Genomic DNA, 22,348 nt, shown 5'->3' with positions numbered 1-22,348 from the left:
CATTTGACATGTCTCATTTGGGGTCAAACATCATGATTGAGTAATTTTGGCTGAAAATGTGATTTTTACAAATAAATACTTCTTCTCTACAGATAACATGGTAAAGTAGTGGGACTTGGACATTGGCATTGGCTATAGTATAGCCGGGGCCTATGGGGTTTCCACAGATTTGGGGTCAAAGGTCATTAAAGGGGTACCAAAATCTGAATTTTGATGATTTTTATGATTGTCCGGATAAGCAAATCACTGATAGGGCCTTTAAGGTAAAGCACAGTGCAGATACTACATAGACATAGATAAGCAATAACTCAAGTTTAAAAGAGTGTTAACAAGCGACTCTGGGTATAATTTTATTTAAAAAATAAGAGGACAAAATTGTTCGATAGATATATAGTGTGCTCCTACGTACACCACAATAAATCCAGTTTCACATAATTATATACTATATACTAATTACTATTATCTTCACTTTTTACCAGTATCCAGGCTGTTTGCAAAGAGCACTATGCTAGTACACTCCACAGTATGCAACATGGTAAATGTCTATGGTGAATGTTTGCTTTTTGTGTGCCATGTTGAACAGGAATAAAATCTGCTGCCATGGTTTTTGAATTGACTACTTTCCCTCAAGAGTAGTGGATCAAAATTGCCCCCCAAAATATTTTGCCTTAAAATAAACTAAATTTTTCACCAAATTTGCCATCATAAAGATAATAATATATTTCCAGTGGATGGCAGTCGTTCTTGTTCCACCTCTATGTAATGGTATGGACAGTTTCTACCAAAACTTTTGATTAAAAAAAACAATCAGAACCAACTTTTGATAAACTACCTGATTAAAAAACGTTTTTACCATGTTGTGCTCCTTATTGCAACATCGATTGCTTTCACGCACGCTTTAACACAGCGATCATCAGGCAAAAATGACCTGTTTTTGCACGGAAAAGTGGAATTTGCTTTGCGCAGTCGCAATGCTCAATATCGTGAGCGTACAATGCGAGTGTCGTGACAACGGCATAAAGTGGGCACGTAGCCTAGTTCAGCCGGTGCAGGGCCGTGCGGAACTGGTGCTACACAGACAAACTATTTATTTTTCTCATTTTGGTTTGCCGTTGCCATTTTACTTGCATTTCTAGTGCGACTGCGCAGTAAAGCAAAATCGTCGTCAGAGCGGCAAGCAGCAGGAAAATATGAAACACAGTTGTAGCTGTCTAGAGACCTTATTTTATATTCTAGTATCCCAATCCTATCATGCACTGTTCCATTGGGTCATACTCCTTGTGTGAATGCATTTGAATGCACACAGGAGAATTTCATCAATGAATAGGTCATTGTGGGATGTGTGAAACATGTCTGGTGTTGAAGGACATTTGTAAACAGAATGTTAAAATCACTGTAAATTGTACATTGCTTAAGGGGGTACTACACCCCTCGATAAATTTGTGTCTATTTTAGCATTTTTCTCAAAAACTAATAACACAGTGGTAACAAAAGTTATGTATATTATAGGGGCAAGGAATCCACTTATTACACTGGAATTTCAGTAACCCAAGACAAGCGGTTCGTTATTTATGATAAGAAATCAGGTATCGCTAGGATGTACCTCATTTCCTATCATATATACTGAACTAACATAACATAACAGAAAACTTTTGGTGCGCTGTTCCTTATGACAAGCTCGTAGTGCTTACAAAGTAAAAATAAAAACATCTTAAAGTACACAAACAAAAGCCTTAAATAAATAATGTTATAGAGTACAAACTTTGTCTTGAGTCACTGAAATTCCAGTGTAGTAATTAGATTCCTTGCCCCAATAATATACATAACTTTTGTTACCAGTGTGTTATTATTTTTTGAGAAAAATGCAAAAATAGTCACACATTTACCACAGGGGTGTTGTACCCCCTTAAGGTTTCTATTTAGTATTTATTAAGAATGGACTTCTGAGGTAGGTTACTTATTATGTTTCCAAAACCAAGCAGATTCCAAAAGGTATTTATCACCTTATATACACATTAATTTTTAAAAGAGTTTTAAAAGAACATCTTCAAATTACAACCCTCCCCTACAAGAATAAATGTGGACCTGCTTCCACTGAAGTGGTACATTGCTGGAGCCCATTGCTCCAGCTGCTTGGATATTGTATATCAAAGCCGACACGGTACGTCTTTCTTTAAAGCAACTGCACATCTGGTTTACACCAGTACAGTAGGGCAGCGCACATTCCTCGTTGAAAGCCCATTGGATTCGGTCGTTGGCCTGCAAATGACAAGCAAACAAGACAATTTAATTGGAGCATAATCAGGGCTGTCAACTCTCACGCATTGTGCATTGTATCACTTTCTCACGGTCTCACGCCTAGGTAGTAAATGTCACGAAAAAAGCTGGAAAATTAGTAAAATCTCGCGCATCGTCATGTTGGTGCATTATGTTGGCCCCTTGCTTTGGTCTTCAAAATCAGTATTTCCTGTACAATGTCTGGGGTTTTATTAAATTTTGTCATGATTAAGGGGGTACTACACCCCTCGATAAATTTGTGTCTATTTTTGCACTTTTCTCAAAAACTAATAACCCAATGGTAACAAAACTTATGTATATTATAGGGCAAGGAATCCAATTACTACACTGGAATTTCAGTGACCCAAGACAAGCGGTTCGTTATTTATAATAAGAAAAGAGGTACCGCTAGAATGTACCTCATTTCCTATCATATATTGAACCGCTTGTCTTGAGTCACTGAAATTTCAGTGTAGTAATTGGATTCCTTGCCCCAATAATATACATAACTTTTGTTACCAGTGTGTTATTATTTTTGAGAAAAATGCAAAAATAGTCACACATTTACCACAGGTGTGTAGTACCCCCTTAATGGACTGTATTTTCTATAGTGCCCTGGTGATTTTATGCTCATTTTGTTGGAGCAGGTGATTGTGAGATGACGCTTTCTGGCTCTCAACCCTCGAAATATCAAGAGCACAAAATACTTTAATAATCATGATAGTATAAACTCTAATGATCATGTGCCGTCAGTTCTGACCGATTTAGGTACCCACAGAACGAAATAGGTCGACCCTTGCTTGAAACCTTTGACCCCATTCTGTGAAAATTTATCATGGAAAGACAAATAATTTGAGACAATAAGCCCAATCGGCATTGGAAGTTTGCAATGCATTGTGGGACAGTTTTTGCAGTTTTAGGACACTTTGTCCTTTGACCTATCGGGAAAATTGCTGCAATTATTAATAATTTATTTATTATTGTCATAATGTTATCATTAAAAATATTAAAATAATTCATTCATTTAATAATAATGTTTTTTAAGTTTGTTTTTATTCTAGTAACACGTTTTAAATTATATTTTGTACGCACAAAACCCGAATTTTTCTGAATTTTCCAGATAGGTCAAAGGGCAAAGTGTCCTAAAAAAACGGAAGTTACAATAGCGATTTAGCTTATTCTCAGCTAAATCAGTTTTCAGTTTTCATTTATGCCACAAGTTGAACCAAAATTAGATATAATGACAATATTACCTCTTTGCGCATAACTCTATAAGCGTACATCTTGGGTTAAACTATACTTTTTGAATCCTTAAAATTAGAGGAACGCACAAGTATTCTTTTTACCAGGTCAGAGCAAATTTGAACTTGACCCCTGTGTAAAAGTTTAACTATACCTTTCCCCCCAGGCTTTTCCCAAAAATAATGATGCTGTTGAACTGCACTATATAAATGCAGTAAATTTAACATGATTTGCACGATGCTTACGGGAGATTACGGGAATCCATTAATCCAAACTATATCCTTAGATTATGGGTGTATCATCAGCTTATGTAATAAAGCTGTATAATCCTTCAAATAAAAGATTTCTGTGCTAAGCTAATTCTGCGCAGCAAAAGGAAAACCAAGATGGTTCATCGTATCTGATGCATGGACTAACTTTGGGAATGATTTCTCCAAATTTCATGCCAGAAGATCAGGTGGTTCAAAAACAAACACCCTTTATCAGTGATTTCTTGGAATGAGCAGGAAAAAGTTAGGATGAAATCAAAACTCGACCGCCCGGTTCCGTCCGGTTACCATTGTCTAGAACAATAGCAACCGGACGGAAGCGGCAGTCAACCGCCAGTCGAGTTTTGATTTCGTCCCTTATTGCATTTACCCTGGCAAGCTGACCAACATATCCAGCATGATTCGAGTCTGTACCACTGATGGTGACGAGCATAGTGGTCGGCGGGAAATAGCTCTCGCAGATTCTGGATGGAACTGGAGGTTGACCGGGAGTTTGACGTCGTTGCCTATCTCTTGGTATCGCTATATGTTCTTGTACAAAGAGATCAGGATACCTGTACAACAAGATATGGACAGTGCAGTGTGATTTAGATCAAAACACTTATGTGTCAATTAAAACCATTTTACCATTTAGGTCAAATTTTCATTTGTTTTTTTAATCTTTGCCAATAATTATGACGTAATATTAGCAACAACTGCCAGGAAGGTTTTCTGGTCATTTTAAACAGAAATAATGATGTTAAGGGATCGGATAGCAACGTATGGACAGTATTTTTGTGGGACCTAAGAGCACATCGGACACATCAAATTGCATTCTGAATACGAGTAATGTCCTGATAGTATCAAATCATTTTGATTTTTTTGTAATTCGCGATATAATACAAATTTTATGGCAAATTATTAAAAATCTATATTTTTGACTTTTCCTCGAATAGTAAACTTTATAAATCTCATATGATATGTACTTAAAGTGTATGTAGCTGGGAGGAAAAGCCGAGCCTCATTTGAAAATTTTAACCTTTGGTATTGAAGATACACATTTGTTTCCCCCCCTAAAAAATGTGTATCTTCAAAACTTGAAATTATACCTGTTGCCAAAATGTGTAATTGTTGCTTTTATATTTGTTTGGTCCTTCACTATGCTTGCTGAAGTAAAAGGGTTTTTTGCTGTATCATCACACAGCGTCACACCTGCTGTGCTCTTTATAAAAAAAAAATATCGGTGTTTTATATAGCGCCTTTAACCAGATCTTGTATTTTTTCATAAAAACATCATACATCATTTAAAAGGGCATTTTCGTGATCCACAGCCTCATCCCCCACTTTTCTCAAAAAAAGTTGAGATTTTTATACCACTGGAAAGCTCTGGCTAAATAATGTTTATGTACCAAAAAATTTCTTACAGATTAAATATCGTCAAATTTGAATTTCGTTCTGGTACATACCTGCCAACTACTCCGATTTTCGCAGAGTTACTCCGATTTCCGAGTTTTTTTTTTTTTTTTTTTTTTTTTTTTTTTTTTTAATTTTAATTTTATTTCTTTTCCAAAGTTTTCAGCGACTTTGGAGAACCACTGGACCTATTCTGAAGTGCTAGGATCATTCACAGTTAATTTGAAAACAGTTGAAAAAAATTACAAAAAAATTACAGTTTCCTATCCTTAATATGCAAACCACTAACTAATGTTTACCTCTTCATCTAGCACATTATTATAAATGCATGGAAAACCAATGCATGTATAATAATGTGATAGATGAAGAGGTAAACATTAGTTAGTGGTTTCCATATTAAGGATAACAAACTAATTTTTTTTCAAATTAACTGTGAATTAACTGTGAATGATCCTAGCACTTCAGAATACGTCTAGTGGTTCTCCAAAGTCAACAAAAACTTTTTTTCTGAATTTTTAACTTTGTATTGTGCATCATATCAGTGTCCTATCAGTCACGTAGGCGTTATGTAAAAACTTTAAAAATTAAGAAAAAATTGATTTAAAAAAAAATTTTCACCTTTGTATTGTGCATCATATCAATGTCCTACATGTATCAGTCACATAGGCCTTGTTATAAAGCCAAAAAATCGCTTCAACGAATGATCGTTATGTACAAAAGTATAGGAAACTGCATTTTTAAAAGCACATTTTCTGTGTGAAGGAAGCATATTTTTCAAAGTTGTAAAAACAGAGCTAACAGGTCCCAATACAAATTTTCACCTTTGTATTGTGCATCATATCAATGTCCTATCAGTCACGTAGGCCTTGTTATAAAGCCAAAAAATCGCTTCAACGAATGATCGTTATGTACAAAAGTATAGGAAACTGCATTTTTGAAAGCACACTGATTTTCTGTGTGAAGGAAGCATATTTTTCAAAGTTGTAAAAACAGAGCTAACAGGTCCCAGAATGTTTTTTCACATTTTTTCAAAGGTTGTATTCATCAAATATGTGTTGAAATTGTTGCTAGATATGGAGTATAAATCCCTCCTCAAAGTGTATAAAAGCCTAGGGCTTCATTTTCACCTTGTTCTTTATTGTTGTTTTTCTATAAAATGTGTCTTCTGTGAAGGGTTTTTACAGTGTAGAAACCCTCCAGCTTTGGGGGGCTTCGCCCCCCTCAACCCCCACCAGGGCTTTGCCCCTGGACCCCACCAGGGGCCTTTAAGCGGGCCCCTGGACCCCCGCCGTCAGAGGCAATACTACGGGCACTTCGCGCCCTACGTTCGCCATGCACCATGATGCAGTCATGTCTACAGTAGAATTCATCTCGACCTTTGCAGGACTTAACCCCATTAAAAGCTATTAAACCAAGATAACACTCATTGAAACAGCTCTACTGATTAAATCGGATCTTCTCTGGTTGTGCACAAGTGTCTGTTTTCATGTGCGATATCGCAATAAAGCTGGTATTATAGCTTCAGTTGGGTAACCGATTATAAAGGAAACAATGGTATGTGTACCTTTGTTCACGAAATGAGACAATTGCCTGCTTTTTGTAAACCAGCATTCTTGAAAATGAGCAACATAATGATTGTTGACTTAACACGGTTTGGAAATAATTTCTTCATATTTTTGGTGTTATCTGTCGTTTACATATCCTCCTAAAACACAAAAGTGCGACCCTCTCCAAACACCTAAATTAGCTAAAAATTTAGGACATGTTACAAACATGGCTCGAAAAAGTGGGGAATTGGGGAAGCTCATTCCCAGGAAATGTTGGTGTTTGGAGGGAAATTGTGTCTTTTTTGTATATAAAAACATGCTATAAATTGTGGGAAATTTAGCTTGCTTCCCGCGAAATTAACATTTTTTCGAGCCCTGGTTACAAAACTATATTGTCTAGAATTTTAGAAGAGTACTTTTAATATTGGCTGGTTATTTTTCACACACCGGCGTTAACTAGGCAATGTACTATTACCTATAACATTAACTAAAACACCAAAGTACGAATATTTCCAAACATCTAAATTAGCTAAAAATTTAGGACATGTTAAAAACTATATTTTCTAGAACTTTAGAAGAGTACTTTTAATATTGGCCGGTTATTTTTCACACAGCGACGTTAACTAGTCATATCCCCATACTTTTAACGTAGGGCTATTTGTAGAGGTCACGCGTCAATGGGAAAGAGCACTGTGTATTGTGTATAGGAAAAGCGGACAGTAACTGCAGTATGCTCTGTTTTCTAGGTTTTCAATGTTGGCAGGTATGCTGGTATACCAGAACGAACTTACAACAGTGGCCTATGGAGCAGTATAATACACACAATCATGCATAACTTGCAAACGCAAAATCGGAATCTCTGAAATTTTGGGAATAAGTTTTTTTCGTGGATATCTACTGAAAAATGTCACAAAAAGAGAATGCTACTCCTTTAAGACCTTGTTTTTGTTCAATTCTGTCATCCTAGCAACTATTTTGTCTGATAAAGACGTCTCTTTTTTATCACATGTCACCAAAAGGGACCCCTTGCACACATCAATGCAGCCCCCGGTACTGTGTCACCTTTTGACCCCTTTATTTTTCAATATAAATTATCCCTCTTGTACCAGTCTGTCAAAATATCGGCAGTGGCGGCACCAGGAATTTTTTTTGGGGGGGGGGGGCAAGTGAATTTCAGGGGTGGCAAGAATAATATTTTGCCCCCGTAGTGCCGCCACTGAATATCGGAATATCTTAAGAAAAATCCAGCGTGTTAAAAAAATATTCCTTACAAATTTACCTCTGTAGGAGCAGGTTCTGTTGCACCTGTGTTAATCCAAGGATTTGGCGGCCGTAAATCTGCGGTTCCGCTATGCTCTCATTATCAAACATTCCGTTACTCATCGGTACATCATTTAGTAGGTCACCATAATTATCCATAAATTCATTCATCTGTAAAATGATTGTAAAAAATGGGACTGTTTACATAACCATTTATTCGTTCCATTTAATATTCACCCCATAATTTTCCACATTCTCCAACCCTGCCCTTACACCCTGCCCTAAAACCATATAGCCTAGATTAACCTTGAGAAAAAAAGTTTAAACCTGATGGAAAAAAGTCAGATAGTACCATCCCAATCCCCAGTAGCCCATCCCAGTCATACATCGCCCATCCCCCTACCCTACCATCAAAGTTTGTGACATTTATGTGACTTCTTTGGGTGGACCAAATGGGGGGGGGGTCTGGCATTATGGGGGGCAGGGGCTATAAATGTTTGTTTTTTTGGCAGGTAGTTAACACATTTTGAGCCTAAAAACACCCTTAAAAATTGCATGGAAACTTTATCATTGGTCCGTCAAAGGGAACATATTTTGTTCAACAACACGGGGGACTGACATTGACCCCCTTTGAAATAGCAACAAAATGTAAATATCAATTTTTTTTGTGCTGCTAAACATTGTGAATAGATAATTGACACCTTGGAATATAACAAAAAAGTAGTTAAAACGGACATGTGGTATGTTGAATGTTGTGGAGGTGTTCGCCGTAAAAACAAAATCGAGTCGAAAAACAAGCCTCGTTTTAATTTCGGTATAACTAGCCTTATTTTAAGTTTGGAGCAATGACCCTTCAGAATAATGTGCCTTGTTTTAAATTCAGAGTAATGACCCTTCAGAATAACGAACCTTATTTTAAATTCGGAGTAATGACCCTTCGGAATTATGCACCTTTGGAGTAATGATCCTTCGAATAACAAACCTTGTTGTAAATTGAAGTAATGACCCTTCGAATAACGGTCCTTGAATAACGTACCTTACCGTAAATTCGAGTAATGAACCTTTCGAATATCGAAGCATAACCATGTATCCGTCTTATTTACAGTTCATCTAGGATACACTTACCTGTCCAGGTGATAGGCTCACTGACTCTCCGGCTGAAAAAAAAGAAAACCACTCGTTAATTCATAAGTTGATAAGGGTTTAGATATTAGGCTTTTATAGATATTTAGGCTCAAATGTTTCAAGATTTTTTGAGAATGAGGGTCAAAAACTGAAAGAACATTGCATTTTAGGGTGTTTTAGTGCTAGACAATCATACCCAAAAACTTGTGCAATGATTAATTTAGTCTGTGCATTCTATATTAATATTTGCTATTCTCTAATTATAACTAATTATCGATTAACATGATATTAGCCTGTTCTCAAGATTGAAAATACTTAGACTTTTGCCAAGTCTTTGCACTTGAAGTTATGACTTCTATTTGACTTATACCAACCATGGTGACGATATTAAAATGTTGTTGTGTGTATTCACTAAAATAATATTAATTATATTGTCAAACTCAAAATATTGAATGTTGATGGTTTTACAATCCAAATCAATTTCATAATGGGCTGTTCCATTTAAAATCTTCACTATGCCCTGTAGAAGATCTTCCACATGTGGAGTATGAATATCAAATGGAATGAACAACACATAAGTGAGCTCCATTTGCATTTCATACACCATGAATCTTCCACAGAGAGGAGGTGAGTTTCAAATCGAGCTGTCAATGTCAGTCATTCCATTTAAAATTCATACTACCCTTGTGGAAAATAGTTCCAAAATCTTCCGCAGGGGGAGTGTTGATTTCAAATGGAATAGCCCAATTATTCTGTCATCAGTGGCAAGAACAAAATGAGCAAAATTATACCTGTTACAATTACTCTGAATGTACACCTTCCGACATTGCCGTTAATATCTACGCCCGTCACGTACACCGTAGTCGTACCGTAGGGAAAATAATTTCCAGATGGATTGTTGTAAGTAATCGTAACACCTGGGCTAGACGTGGCACTAGGATATTCCACTCTATATGGCTCGTTTGCTATTTCACTCATGGCGGTTTGATCTGGTGGACACGACAGTGTAGGTGGTACTGTATCCGATTTAAGAGCTTGAAAGATAAACAAAATAAAAAAACTAGAAAAAATGATCAATTGCAATGTTTTCCCGAGAGGGCAGTAACATGTTTTACGTAATGAACACTACAGTGCAAGATTTTGACAATGATAATAATGATTTTGTGATAACCCTGTATGTCCCAATACATTCTGGCACTGTTTGGATATTTCCAATCTAAGTACAGATGTGCGTCGTTGACCCTGTCTGAGGCAGCCGATTCTTGGAGGAAGTGATAACCCCTGTATATCCAATACATTCTGGTATTATTTGTATATTCCCAATCTAAGTACAGATGTGCGCCGTTGATCCTATCTGAGGCAGCCGATGCTTGGAGGAAGTGATAACCCCTGTATGTCCCAATACATTCTGGTACTTATTCCCAATCTAAGTACAGATGTGCGCTGTTGACCCTGTCTGAAGCAGCCGATTCTTGGAGGAAGTGATAACCCCTGTATGTCCCAATACATTCTGCTATTGTTTGCATATTCCCAATCTAAGTACAGATGTGTGCCGTTGACCCTGTCTGAGGCAGCCGATTCTTGGAGGAAGTGATAACCCTGTATGTCCCAATACATTCTGGTACCTATTACCAATCTAAGTACAGATATGCGCTGTTGACCTTGTCTGAAGCAGCTAATTCTTGGAGGAAGTGATAACCCCTGTATGTCCCAATACATTCTGCTATTGTTTGCATATTCCCAATCTAAGTCAGTACAGATGTGCGCCGTTGACCCTATCTGAGGCAGCCGATTCTTGGAGTAAGTGATAACCCCTGTATGTCCCAATGCATTCTGGTACTTATTCCCAATCTAAGTACAGATGTGCGCTGTTGACCTTGTCTGAAGCAGCCGATTCTTGGAGGAAGTGATAACCCTGTATGTCCCAATACATTCTGGTACCTATTACCAATCTAAGTACAGATGTGCGCTGTTGACCTTGTCTGAAGCAGCTAATTCTTGGAGGAAGTGATAACCCCAGTATGTCCCAATACATTCTGCTATTGTTTGTATATTCACAATCTAAGTACAGATGTGCGCCGTTGACCCTGTCTGAAGCAGCCGATTCTTGGAGGAAGTGATAACCCCTGTATGTCCCAATACATTCTGGTATTGGTTGGATATTCCCAATCTAAGTACAGATGTGCGCCGTTGACCCTGTCTGAAGCAGTCAATTCTTGGAGGAAGTGATAACCCCTGTATGTCCCAATATATTCTGGCACTGTTTGCATATTCCCAATCTAAGTACAGATGCACGTCGTTGACGCTGTATGAAGCAGCCGATTCTTGGTGGAAGTGAACCAATATTGATATCCACAATAAACAGCTGCTGCGCTTTTGAGATTGGTAAAAAGCGCTAAGGCTATAATTGAAATACGTATGTGTATACAGGCTACATAATAAGCCTACATAGCCTAATTTGGTGCTGATCTGACAGGCCCTCCCTTGTTTTAATCAATTTGAACCCAGCCCACACGCTCTCCGAGACTCCGATCCCCCGGTCTACTTCGATCCAACAAGGACAAACTTTTCAATGATGGGTTTTACCATTGATCCATACTCGCGTCATTATAAAACGACTCTGTGAGACTATCAGTCCTGCCAGACCCCGATACGCTTGGATTGAACCTAGGTGATGGTGGTATTGACAAGCTCTGATACTAGGAGGAAGCTGTATATACACTATGGACCACAATGGCCTCATCCCGTAGCAAAGTTCAATAACCTCAAACAATCATAGTGCAAATTTGACCTCAAGTTACAGAGTATGAGTTTTCGTACCCAAATTTTCAAAGGTCATTCAATGAATGTACAAATGTATTGTGGTTAAAGATCTGTGCCTTAATTAGCATGTTGTGGATCCTAGTGATAGTGACTAGAGACGAGAAGAGTAAAGGCAACTTACTCTGACAATTGTCTCCTGTATATCTGCTTGGGCATGTGCAGGTGTATGCACGATCCCTGCCTTCTGTAGCTGCAAAACCATTACACGCGCCCCCGTTCAAACATGGTGCGGTTAAACACGGATCTGCAGGGTCTGTAAATGATAACAACAGCAGCAATAACACTAATGATAAAAGCTATAATATTATATTTTAACGATTAATAATAAAAAATAACAATAAAAACTTAATTAATTTGAATTAACTGTCACCTCTGGTAGTGTATTTCTACAATGCAGTAGTTTTATAGTCATTATGAAAGATCCCGTGGGAGACTTAGTACATTATGTGACAATTTAAAACCCAATGTAAAAAGACACTGATTCTGAAGTACATAGGCCTACAGTAAATGGGTCTTGAATCCAGAAGAGTGCGGGTTCGCGCCTACTTACTTTGCTAGTTTGACCCTGGGTTTGACGCCTTTTATGTGCGTTTAACCGTTGCGACAGACACATTTGGACAAATCTGCTGCAGTGTTTTCCGCAGCGACACCAAAGCCGCACGCCGCGAACTTTTTTAAGCCGCACAATAACCGAATATATGCTGGGCACAATCACAGATCGGCACAACCGAAAACTCAACGAAGGGGAAACACGCTTGAGAAACGTCAGACTTAGGGCCTATGATTATTGCTTTCAGAAGGACACGTGACGTGGGAAGATGAAGTCAAGGCTGCCGTATATAATGATTTCTAATTGTTAAGTTAGGGCAAACTTCAGAAGGAGTGGGACAGTCAAAATAATCTCTCCGCAGACCGTATTCTCATTCATCACTCACGGACACCGATATCATCGGGTTTTCAGTTTTGTTGTTGTTTTGTTTTTTCGTTTGTTTTGTTTGTTTGTTTGTTTGTTTTTAATTTAATTTAACCTATATACTTACTGGATCCACCTTGAACACGAAAGTTAAATGTGCACCACGCACAACAGCTGCCTCCTGCACATCCTGTTAGCAATGGCTCGTCACACCATACATACTGGACTACATATTGAGTAGGAGAAGCCCGATACGTCCCAGTATGGAATAGCCCACTACTTTTGGGGAGTTTCCGCTGTCGCCCGTGAGTATCAAAATACAGCGCATTTTCGTGAGTCCAAAATGGCGGCACACCTGGTCGATCAGAATATGCTCTAGGTATCTCCCAAGTCACACTTGCAGAGTCCCTACTCCCCGCATATGCTATGATATCAGATGTAGGACAATACTGTATCGTCACTGAAAGAAACAAAATTATGATATAAAATTGGATCGGTTGAGCCCATATTTATTGGTCGAGCTATGAGTTATAAAATATTGGACGAGACGTACCTACTCCTCTTTTCGCCAAACGGCAAGAGTTTCTAGAATGCTGCTCAAATAAGAAAACTTTTAATGCTAATTTATTGCACATTCTAGGGAAGCGTGGTTACCTTTTTTAAATAGCCGAGTGAGAGGGTTTTCAATGAAATATTTTTTGTATCAAGGTTGAAGCATCCTATGTATAAAAGAATATATGAATATTTACTGCACATCATATATAACGATTCGTGATACCCCCCGCATTTGATGTCATTTAAGAGGCAGAGAATTTTATTTCAATTTTATATACGCCTAAATATTTTTTTAATTGGGCAAGAATAAGGATAGAAAAAACGTTGAAAATTCTATGTAAAAATTACATTAGACCCCACCAAAGATTACTGATTCGTTTTTATGGTAATCTAATCTTTTATTTCCTGAAAAAACATTTGGGGTCTAATGTGGATTTTTTTATATGATTGATAAAAACATCGAACGTGTATACAAGAAAAATGGTAGGTTTCTATATAGTATGACCATGGAAATGTACTGACACACGAGCACGTGTCAAAATCGATATAATGTATTGTCCGGCCATATAGGCGCCCATTTATCATGTTTATTGTCGGATTTTTGTATGTAGAACACGCAGTTAACAACAATTGAGCGCTATAATACACATTCTATTACCCCCACGACCCATTATTCAAAATCGCGCACTGTGATTTGTTGAAACGCGTCACGTGACAGACCATTAATTAGCGATAAAGTGTCAAGGGCAACGAACTTTATGTTCTTCTATCATCACAGCGCACAGCAGAGCGCACAGCACACCTGCTTATGTAGGGAGAATGGAATGTCAGGGGTGTGTTATTGTATGTGCATACCTGCCCGTAGGGGAGAATGGAATGTTAGGTTGTGTTATTGGAATGTGCATACGCTTTGGCTACGCGTACATGCGCTCCACCTTGAGGTAAACAACTTGAAATATTTGGGCAAAAAATTTGATATTTTCTCTTTAAATCACACTATTTTGTGGTAATAGAATAGAAATAAAGGGTGCAGCATTACCGGTATCCTTTACACGCAAATAATGTGTCCTCGGCAGTAAAAACGTTTAAATAATGGGTTCGGCTGCGCCTCACCCATTATTTACGTTTTTACTGCCTCGGACACATTATTTTCGTGTAAAGGATCATGCATTACCCTTTATTTCTTAATTAATGTTTTTAGGCAAATAAAATTCCAAAATATGGTACGTTTTCTGCCTTTGCTTGTCACGTGGTAGGCCTATGTTGAAGTTGCGATTATATGTTCAAATAAGTTTCAAATGGATACCAACAAGACAAGTGGCCGAGCGGTCTAAGGCGCTAGGCTCATAGAGTATCCAAAGCGGTGCGCCGTGAGTTCGAACCCCGCCTCTGCCAAACTTAATTTTACTTAAATTTCATATTGGGAAAATGTCACTGGGAGAATTTCTGCCGGTCTCATCTCCTGATATGTTTGGTTTAGGCCCGTTCATGACAGCGAATTTACTGCTTGTCATGCATGCAAAGCATGTGAATTATATCAAATTCAGTGTGCTGTTTCATATCAATTTGTAAGCGCTTTTTAGCAAAGTCATAGTTCCTTGATGATAATAATTTACAAATGGCAAAACGGGCGAAAATAGTTAGTAACGTTTTGCACAAGATTTGCAATTGAGAATTGGCCATTGTTCATTCTAATGTAGCTAGTAGTACCGGTATTAGGCCAATATATGTTAAGTGTGCTCTTTCATTTAATGACATAAAATTTGAAAAAAGTATTGCAAGGAACACTTCGGTCAAAAAAGTTTCCAACAGATTTACCACATTTGCCTTGCTATAATATTGAATTGCGTTATTTGTTGACCTAAAATCAGACGTTTGCGTTGAAGTAAAATTGAGCGATATATGTGCAGTTGCCGTGGAAGTTGAAGTAAATTTTCAAACTTCATTTCACAAACTCTCTATATTAACGGTCCTCACGTCTAATGTTAAAATTAAATTAGGATAAACAAACTTTATACTTTAGTAGAAAAGAACAGGAGCGCGAAAATATGAATTTATTAAATACGAAATAAGACTGTTCATAATACATGTAGGACCAAGTTTGAACAAAGATGATCATATTTTTTAACTTTGGGATTTCTTTTACGTTTATAACGTTTCTTGGTACGGATCATGCACGCAGCATTTTAAATTGCCCGATTGAATATTCAATCTAAAAGATTGAATTTTTAATCTTTTGCCAAACCGAATTAGGGACAAATCGTTTTCGACTGTATTATTCAGTCGTGTGATTTGATTTTTTTTTTTTTTTCAAAAGGAGTGATTCTCAATTTTTTAGTGATTAAAGTTAGGGCAAATCTTTTCGATTGAACTCTCAGTAGAAAGGATTAGTTTTCATTGTTTTTCAATCTTTTGCCGTCCTGAATTAGGGACAAATGCTTTCCAATTGGAAAAAAAAGATAGAAAATATTCACTCTAAAAAAGTTAGATAATATATCCACCACATGCCATTTGGCAGACATGGCAGTACATTGTACACATGATTGGACAGTGAAATAAGTCTACAAAAAGAGTTAGAATCAAACCAAAAACCATTTTAATCTATTTTTCAATCTATTTTAGATTGATTGCTATCATCAATCGTTAAAAGATTGAAATATATCAATAGGCGAAATAGCTTTGAAAATGGGTTGTAAAACATTTCAAAGCCATATATTATCTATATGATCCATTAAAATTAACTTGGTTTTTTGAACACAATTAAAATTGTGTTCAAACCTGATTTTTGGGCATATTTGTTGTTATGTCCCAAATCAGCTTATTGCGTGGTGTAGACCGGAACGATAGTACAGTCAATATACGAGAATTGGTACTCCACAGAACACCATATCGTTAAGCGGTTAGGCATATAAGTGTCTTTCGCCGCACCTCAGCTTATTATTTCAGCTTAAAATTGAAAGACAATCTTCCTGGCAGTCAGTACTAATGTTACTTTATTTTGTAACAAAGAATAACAAAGTTCAAATTTGACCGAACATCACTTTAAATGTTGAGTATAATAGAAAAACGTTAGCAACATTTTATGTCAAAAATGTTTTGTTTTTGCTGGGAATGCTATGCCAGATATGCTAAGGCCAAGGATCGCTGCACATTCACGGTCAGTGATATAAAAGAGACAAATTCCAAAAGAAGAATACAATAGATCGGCCCGGAGCTAAAATCTATGATCGAGGTAACAAAACGTTGAAATCTCTCCACACGTACAAAAAAAAAAGTTAGGTGATTTTGAGCACATTATTGTATAATAATAATGTTTTGCGCATGCCAAATCGAAGCTTTTAGGCAAAATCTGAGGGGAAGCGTGACCTAGCGATGTTCAGTGGCGTAGCTATACTAGGGGTTGTGGCGACCGGGGCCTGCCTAATATAATTCCCCTCCCTATTCTTGAAATAATCACAAATACCACGAAGTTTATTTTGGATATAATGAAGTTCAGTGAATTTCGGTCTTTCAAAATTGATTTTCATCGCTTGGATGGGACGCAGAATCGATGCTGAATTAGTCAATTCGGCGCCTTACCCCCTTATAAGAGGGCGCGCTAGGGCACGTGCCCCCCCTGTCGCTGCGACACTATCCGCGATGTTTTCGCTCAAATATTGAGACAAGTAAAGATGACACTCGAGAGGAAAAGTATGGGGTCTATAAAGGAAAACATAAGGCTTGCTATGAAGGATGCCATTTCTGCCTCAAGGAGGGAAAGACCCGCCAATTTCGTTTTGGTATAGTTTCAGCTTTAAATTAAATATCCACAAAATATATTTAAATGTAGTGAATTTTGGTAATTAATCCATCACTCAATTCAGATCTGTGATGGATTAATTGCCAAACTTTACTACATTTAAATATATTTCTGCTCCTTTTTAGTTGAACACTTTACCTGTATAGTGATGGTTTCATCCAAGTTTACTCTTGTTGTAACTACAAAATATATAAATATATAAATCCCGGGATATAAATACGATTATTGGCCCAATTTTCTATATCATCAATGGATAATACACTGCAGTTTTTAAATGGCTAAAAGTGGAAAAAGATGAGCTAAATATAGTACAGGTAGATGGCCCGAAGTGTCATTAGTCCGAAACCCTTACCCTAACCATAAACTTCACCCGGACCCTAACATATAACCTAAATCCTAACCCAAACTTCACCCTAACCCTAACATATAACGTAATCCCTAACCCAAACTTCACGCTAACCCTAACATATAACCTAATCCCTAACCCAAACTTCACGCTAACCCTAACATATAACCTAATCCCTAACCCAAACTTCACGCTAACCCTAACATATAACCTAATCCCTAACCCAAACTTCACCCTATATAAGTCTAAACCCTAAAGCAGTATATAGACTTTTTTATTGTACGTACAATATTGTATGTACAATATGTACGTTATTTAATCTATTGCCATTCTATTTCCAGTAATGTTTAAGTTCTAACGAATGTTTGATGACGCAAAATCGATAATATATTTCTGCTAGATATTGTATGCAACATATTATCGATTTTTCGTCATCAAACATTCGGTAGAACTTAAACATTACTGGAAATAGAATGGCAATAGATTAAATAACGTACATATTGTACATACAATATTGTACGTACAATACTCGGAGTCTGAAGCGCGCTTAACACATATCCTAATCCCTAACCCAAACTTCACGCTAACCCTAACATATAACCTAATCCCTAACCCAAACATCATAAAATCGTTACCCTAAACCCAACCATAACTCTAATTCCAATACTTAACATGTGCCTAACAGTAACACTAACCCTAATGCTAACCCTTATCGTACCCCTAATCCTAACCCAAAATACAATAAAACCTAATGTTAACTAGTAGTCTTTGTCAAAGACGACTCACGATTTTTGCCGAGGGAGTGGGAGCGGCGAAGCCGCGACAGCTCGAGGTCGCCGCGGAAGCGGCGACCAACGAGTAGAATTAAGTATTTACATTGTCAACAATGGCCAAATTTCAAGACCCGACGTCGACAAAGCAATAGATCAATATAGTCAAATTATCAAGTTCAGAGACCACATTGTGCATCATTTATTGACACCAAAATATTACCATATACCCATATTATACGCATCATCAGAATAATCTGCACTGAACACTCACGAATGAGATAAAAGACTGACGCCGTTATTAGTGGGGTAAATAATGGCGATTTTAAGCATATCGCTAATGTTTAAGTGACTAGTTTTTGTCAACAATTGTTCCATGTTTGTCGACAATCAAAATTGCTTTGTCGACAATATTGTCGACAACAGCCTTGTCAACAACAGCCTTGATGTTATCCCGGACCCGGACTAATAAGCCAGTTCCGTAAGTAAGCCTACGTGCAAAATATTTCCATTTTCAATGTTGTAGTGTTTTTTAAAAACGTGTTCATAAACCGACAAATGTTATTTTAATAACGTTTAAAAACGTTTTGACCAAAACCACGTTTTAAAACCTTGTTTGTGTTTGCTGGGCATACGCTCACTCAGAACTCTACTACCCACCCTCTATTGTATTAATATGCATAGTCGATCGACGATCGATATAATTGCTTTATACAATTGATTTTATCGGTCAAGTAAAAACAACAATAGTATTGTTTTTTCAGTTATGTCAGTTAAAACCACAGTGCTTGGATATACTTTAAAGAAATCCTGTTGTTAAAATGAGGCATGAAATTGTGTCTTTTGGCGTAAGATTTTTGTTTTGATATACCTGAACTGCCCTTGAGCGTGTTGTTAACTGTTTCAAACTAATATAATTCGCTAAAGAAAGATTTTTCCCAACTCTATAAGGCACATCGTATGGGTCTATATAGCCTATTATAGTTTTGTCATAATATCCCTTTTGATTTCACCATTTTTCACTTGCAACTGCCATAATGACTAATTCAATACTTCGAATAATACTGCGCCAAAAAGTATCCTTACATTTGAATATGTTGAAAAAAATCCTAATTTTAAAACTAAACCATTTGAGTAAATTTATTTGTTTAATCCGGCACATTATGCCACCCCATTGAATCCAATGTGACTTTAAGGAGCAAAGTTACAAGCATTTGATTAGATGAAATTCCCGTTTTAAAAGTGACAAACTGGCCTATTCAAAAATCCACGGACTAGACATCTGGTTTGAGAGTGGTGAATGGCTAATGCATGCGTGCCTTTTTAACAAAAAGAACAAAAGAAAACCGAAACAAAAGAACTGACAAATAAAATATGAAAGTTATGAAAAGTACAGAGAAGTAAAAACTGAAATAGAAACTGATTTAAATAAAGCTTCATCGAAGAAACTGTGTGGTCTCTTTGTTGCGCTTGTTGGAATCTTTTTACGTCTTGTATATGCCAGTTTGTCACTTTTAAAACGGGACCTTCGTCTAATCAAATGCTTGTAACTTACTTCTTGAGCACTGTTGAGGTCACATTGGAATCAATGTGGTGTCATAATGTGCAGGATTAAATAGTGCATCTATCTAAAAAATAAAATTTACCCAAATACCGTTTTGTTTTGAAATTGCAATTTTTCCCAAGTGTAAGGATACAACCAAATCTCCATTGATTTGAACAAATTGGGAGTCGAAATTCTGACAAAACTGTGATATATAGGCGCGTATGATGTGCAAGTTATGAGCAAATTATGTTACTTTGAATCACTGAACAAATTGGGAGTCGGAAGTGAAAAATGGTGCAATCAAAATCGAAATTCTGACAAAACTGTGATATATAGGCGCGTATGATGTGCAAGTTATGAGCAAATTATGTTACTTTGAAAAGCTAAGAAGTTGACCCCCTCCCCCTCCCAAAAGAAAAGAGCTCACTGGTTGTCAAATTGAAAATCTTACACTAGATGACTTAATTTCACACCGAACATTCTTTATTCCAGTAGTAGATCAGATTAACGGTCCCGGGATCAGTGGTTGCCTGTCAATTGCAGAAGTATAAAGCTGAGACCGCGACCGGTCACCGTGAGACCAATAAGTTATATTCGTCTCAGGTAGAGAGAGCCGGGAGCCCTCAAGTTGTTTGGTAATTGGCTTCCACCTGGCCCCTGCAAACATGCAACTGAATGCACAGCATTAGTTCGCCCGCAAGCCGTGTATTTATATGAATCTGTAATTTACATACTGACAGTATATAAATTAGTCTGCGTCAATACTGCTGTTTTTTTAGTAGATAGCATGTTTCATTTCAAAAATATCAAAATCAATTTGAATGACTTATACTTCACTTTTAAGCAATTATAAACAATTTTATTTTTTTTTACACTTGCGCTGGGATCACTGAACAAATTGGGAGTTGGAAGTGAAAAATGTTGCAATCAAAATCGAAATTCTGACAAAACTGTGATATATAGGCGCGTATGATGTGCAAGTTATGAGCAAATTATGTTACTTTGAAAAGCTAAGAAGTTGACCCCTCCCCCTCCCAAAAGAAAAGAGCTCACTGGTTGTCAAATCGAAACTCTTACACTAGATGACTTAATTTCACACCTGAGTTTAACACCAGGATTTAAAAAGAAAAACATGGTATCAAGCATTATGGTTTTCTTGTGATTATTGCTTTTTATTTGACCGAGGAAATTTATTTTAAATTGAAAAGGTGTAGCTCACAAAACGTCACATTATTTCGCTCATTTCATCACCGAATTCGATTGGCGCGTAAACATCTCCGTAGTCCACTCAGTGGTGTAGCTGGCGGGGGGGGGGGGGCACTTGCCCCCCTGGCAATACCTATTTGGGCCCGCCCCATTGCCCCCCCCCCCTAGCGCAGGGCAAAATAATAAAGGCGTGAGAGAGATGGAAAAAAGGGCAAAAAGAAAGAGAAAGAGAGAATCCATAGGCCAACGATATAAGGTGCGGGTATAATTTGAACACTTTTAAAATTTTGTTAAAAAATGGAACTATATCATATCAAAATGAAGTCGCCATCCCTCGTATTCCTTTTTTTTCTTTTTTGCTCTTCACTTTTCAAACCACCGAAAAAAAATTGGGTCAACCTTTTTGAGGAAGGGGCGGCAAAATGTTTGTTTGGTGGATTTGGGTCCCCGCCCCATACAGGCTTGCCCTTCCCCTGGAAAAAATCCCAGCTACGCCACTGAGTCCACTTGCACACTTTTGCTATTCATCATAGGCAGAAAACTGATTTGTGTTAATTTGTGTACAATTGATAAATTTTCACATAATTATGACTTTTTCAGTCACCGTACTCACTCTCCCTCTCTGTTTGTTATTTTCCCAAGTGATTTTTACTCGGGTTTTCGCGATCAATAAACTGGTAGATTCCAAAGTCCAGAGCTGTTCAGAATTGAAGTGAGCCAGTATAATTATGCCAAGATATGTTGCATTCAATAACATAGGCATAGGTGTATTAAACTTTTACTGTCACTAATTATATAAAAACATATTTTTATTTATCAAAAATCGACTGTGGCATAGTCTAATCGACACGGTGCCTAATAAAATGACGTTCTGAGTGCACTACTGTACAACAGTAATAACAACGGCAAGACGGGCAACAACAGTAACCCGTCACTGAATAATAAAAATAATAACCCACTTACCCCTTGCAGATACCTGGGTAATCATGGTAATTACGGTTGCCAAAAACAAACCGATAATAAGTTTGCTACCCATACTGAACGTACATCAGTACAAGTGCATGCTAGAGAAAAACGTACTAGACAAACCACACTGGGTAATGGTACTGAATGCATGTAATAATCCTTGAACTTGAGCTTTAGAATCAAACTGCCATGCCATTGTCCCAGCCAAACTGGTAGATTTGGATGGATGGTTGCGAATAATAGGCAAACGGGGAACTACAGGTGCATATGACCCGCTGTCACACAGAAATGCATTCATTATTTAGTTGAATT

General features: G+C 37.3%; 1 protein-coding gene across 1 annotated transcript; it reads right to left on the bottom strand.

Moving 5' to 3' along the window:
- Positions 1-325: 325 nt before the first annotated feature.
- On the bottom strand, positions 326-22,266 carry LOC140153595 (uncharacterized). Its single transcript, XM_072176378.1, has 8 exons — positions 22,034-22,266; positions 12,976-13,308; positions 12,057-12,188; positions 9,904-10,146; positions 9,113-9,144; positions 8,007-8,158; positions 4,159-4,342; positions 326-2,259 (listed from the first exon to the last, which is right to left on the bottom strand). The coding sequence occupies exons 1-8, from the start codon at positions 22,104-22,106 to the stop codon at positions 2,053-2,055; spliced, it is 1,356 nt and encodes a 451-aa protein (XP_072032479.1). The 5' UTR covers positions 22,107-22,266; the 3' UTR covers positions 326-2,052.
- Between the last annotated feature and the right edge of the window lie 82 nt (positions 22,267-22,348).

This window comes from Amphiura filiformis, chromosome 5, assembly GCF_039555335.1.
Source record: "Amphiura filiformis chromosome 5, Afil_fr2py, whole genome shotgun sequence".
In the NCBI taxonomy this organism is placed as follows: Eukaryota; Metazoa; Echinodermata; class Ophiuroidea; order Amphilepidida; family Amphiuridae; genus Amphiura; species Amphiura filiformis.
This window is presented reverse-complemented; position numbering and strand designations above follow the sequence as displayed.

Bases quoted from the DNA above. Each gene is read 5' to 3' on its own strand.
- LOC140153595 (XM_072176378.1), bottom strand. From the start codon at position 22,106: ATGGGTAGCAAACTTATTATCGGTTTGTTTTTGGCAACCGTAATTACC. The intron at 10,147-12,056 runs GTAAGTTGCCTT...TTATCTTTCAAG, and splicing joins TACAGGAGACAATTGTCAGA to CTCTTAAATCGGATACAGTA. The intron at 8,159-9,112 runs GTAAGTGTATCC...ATCATTTTACAG, and splicing joins TGAGCCTATCACCTGGACAG to ATGAATGAATTTATGGATAA.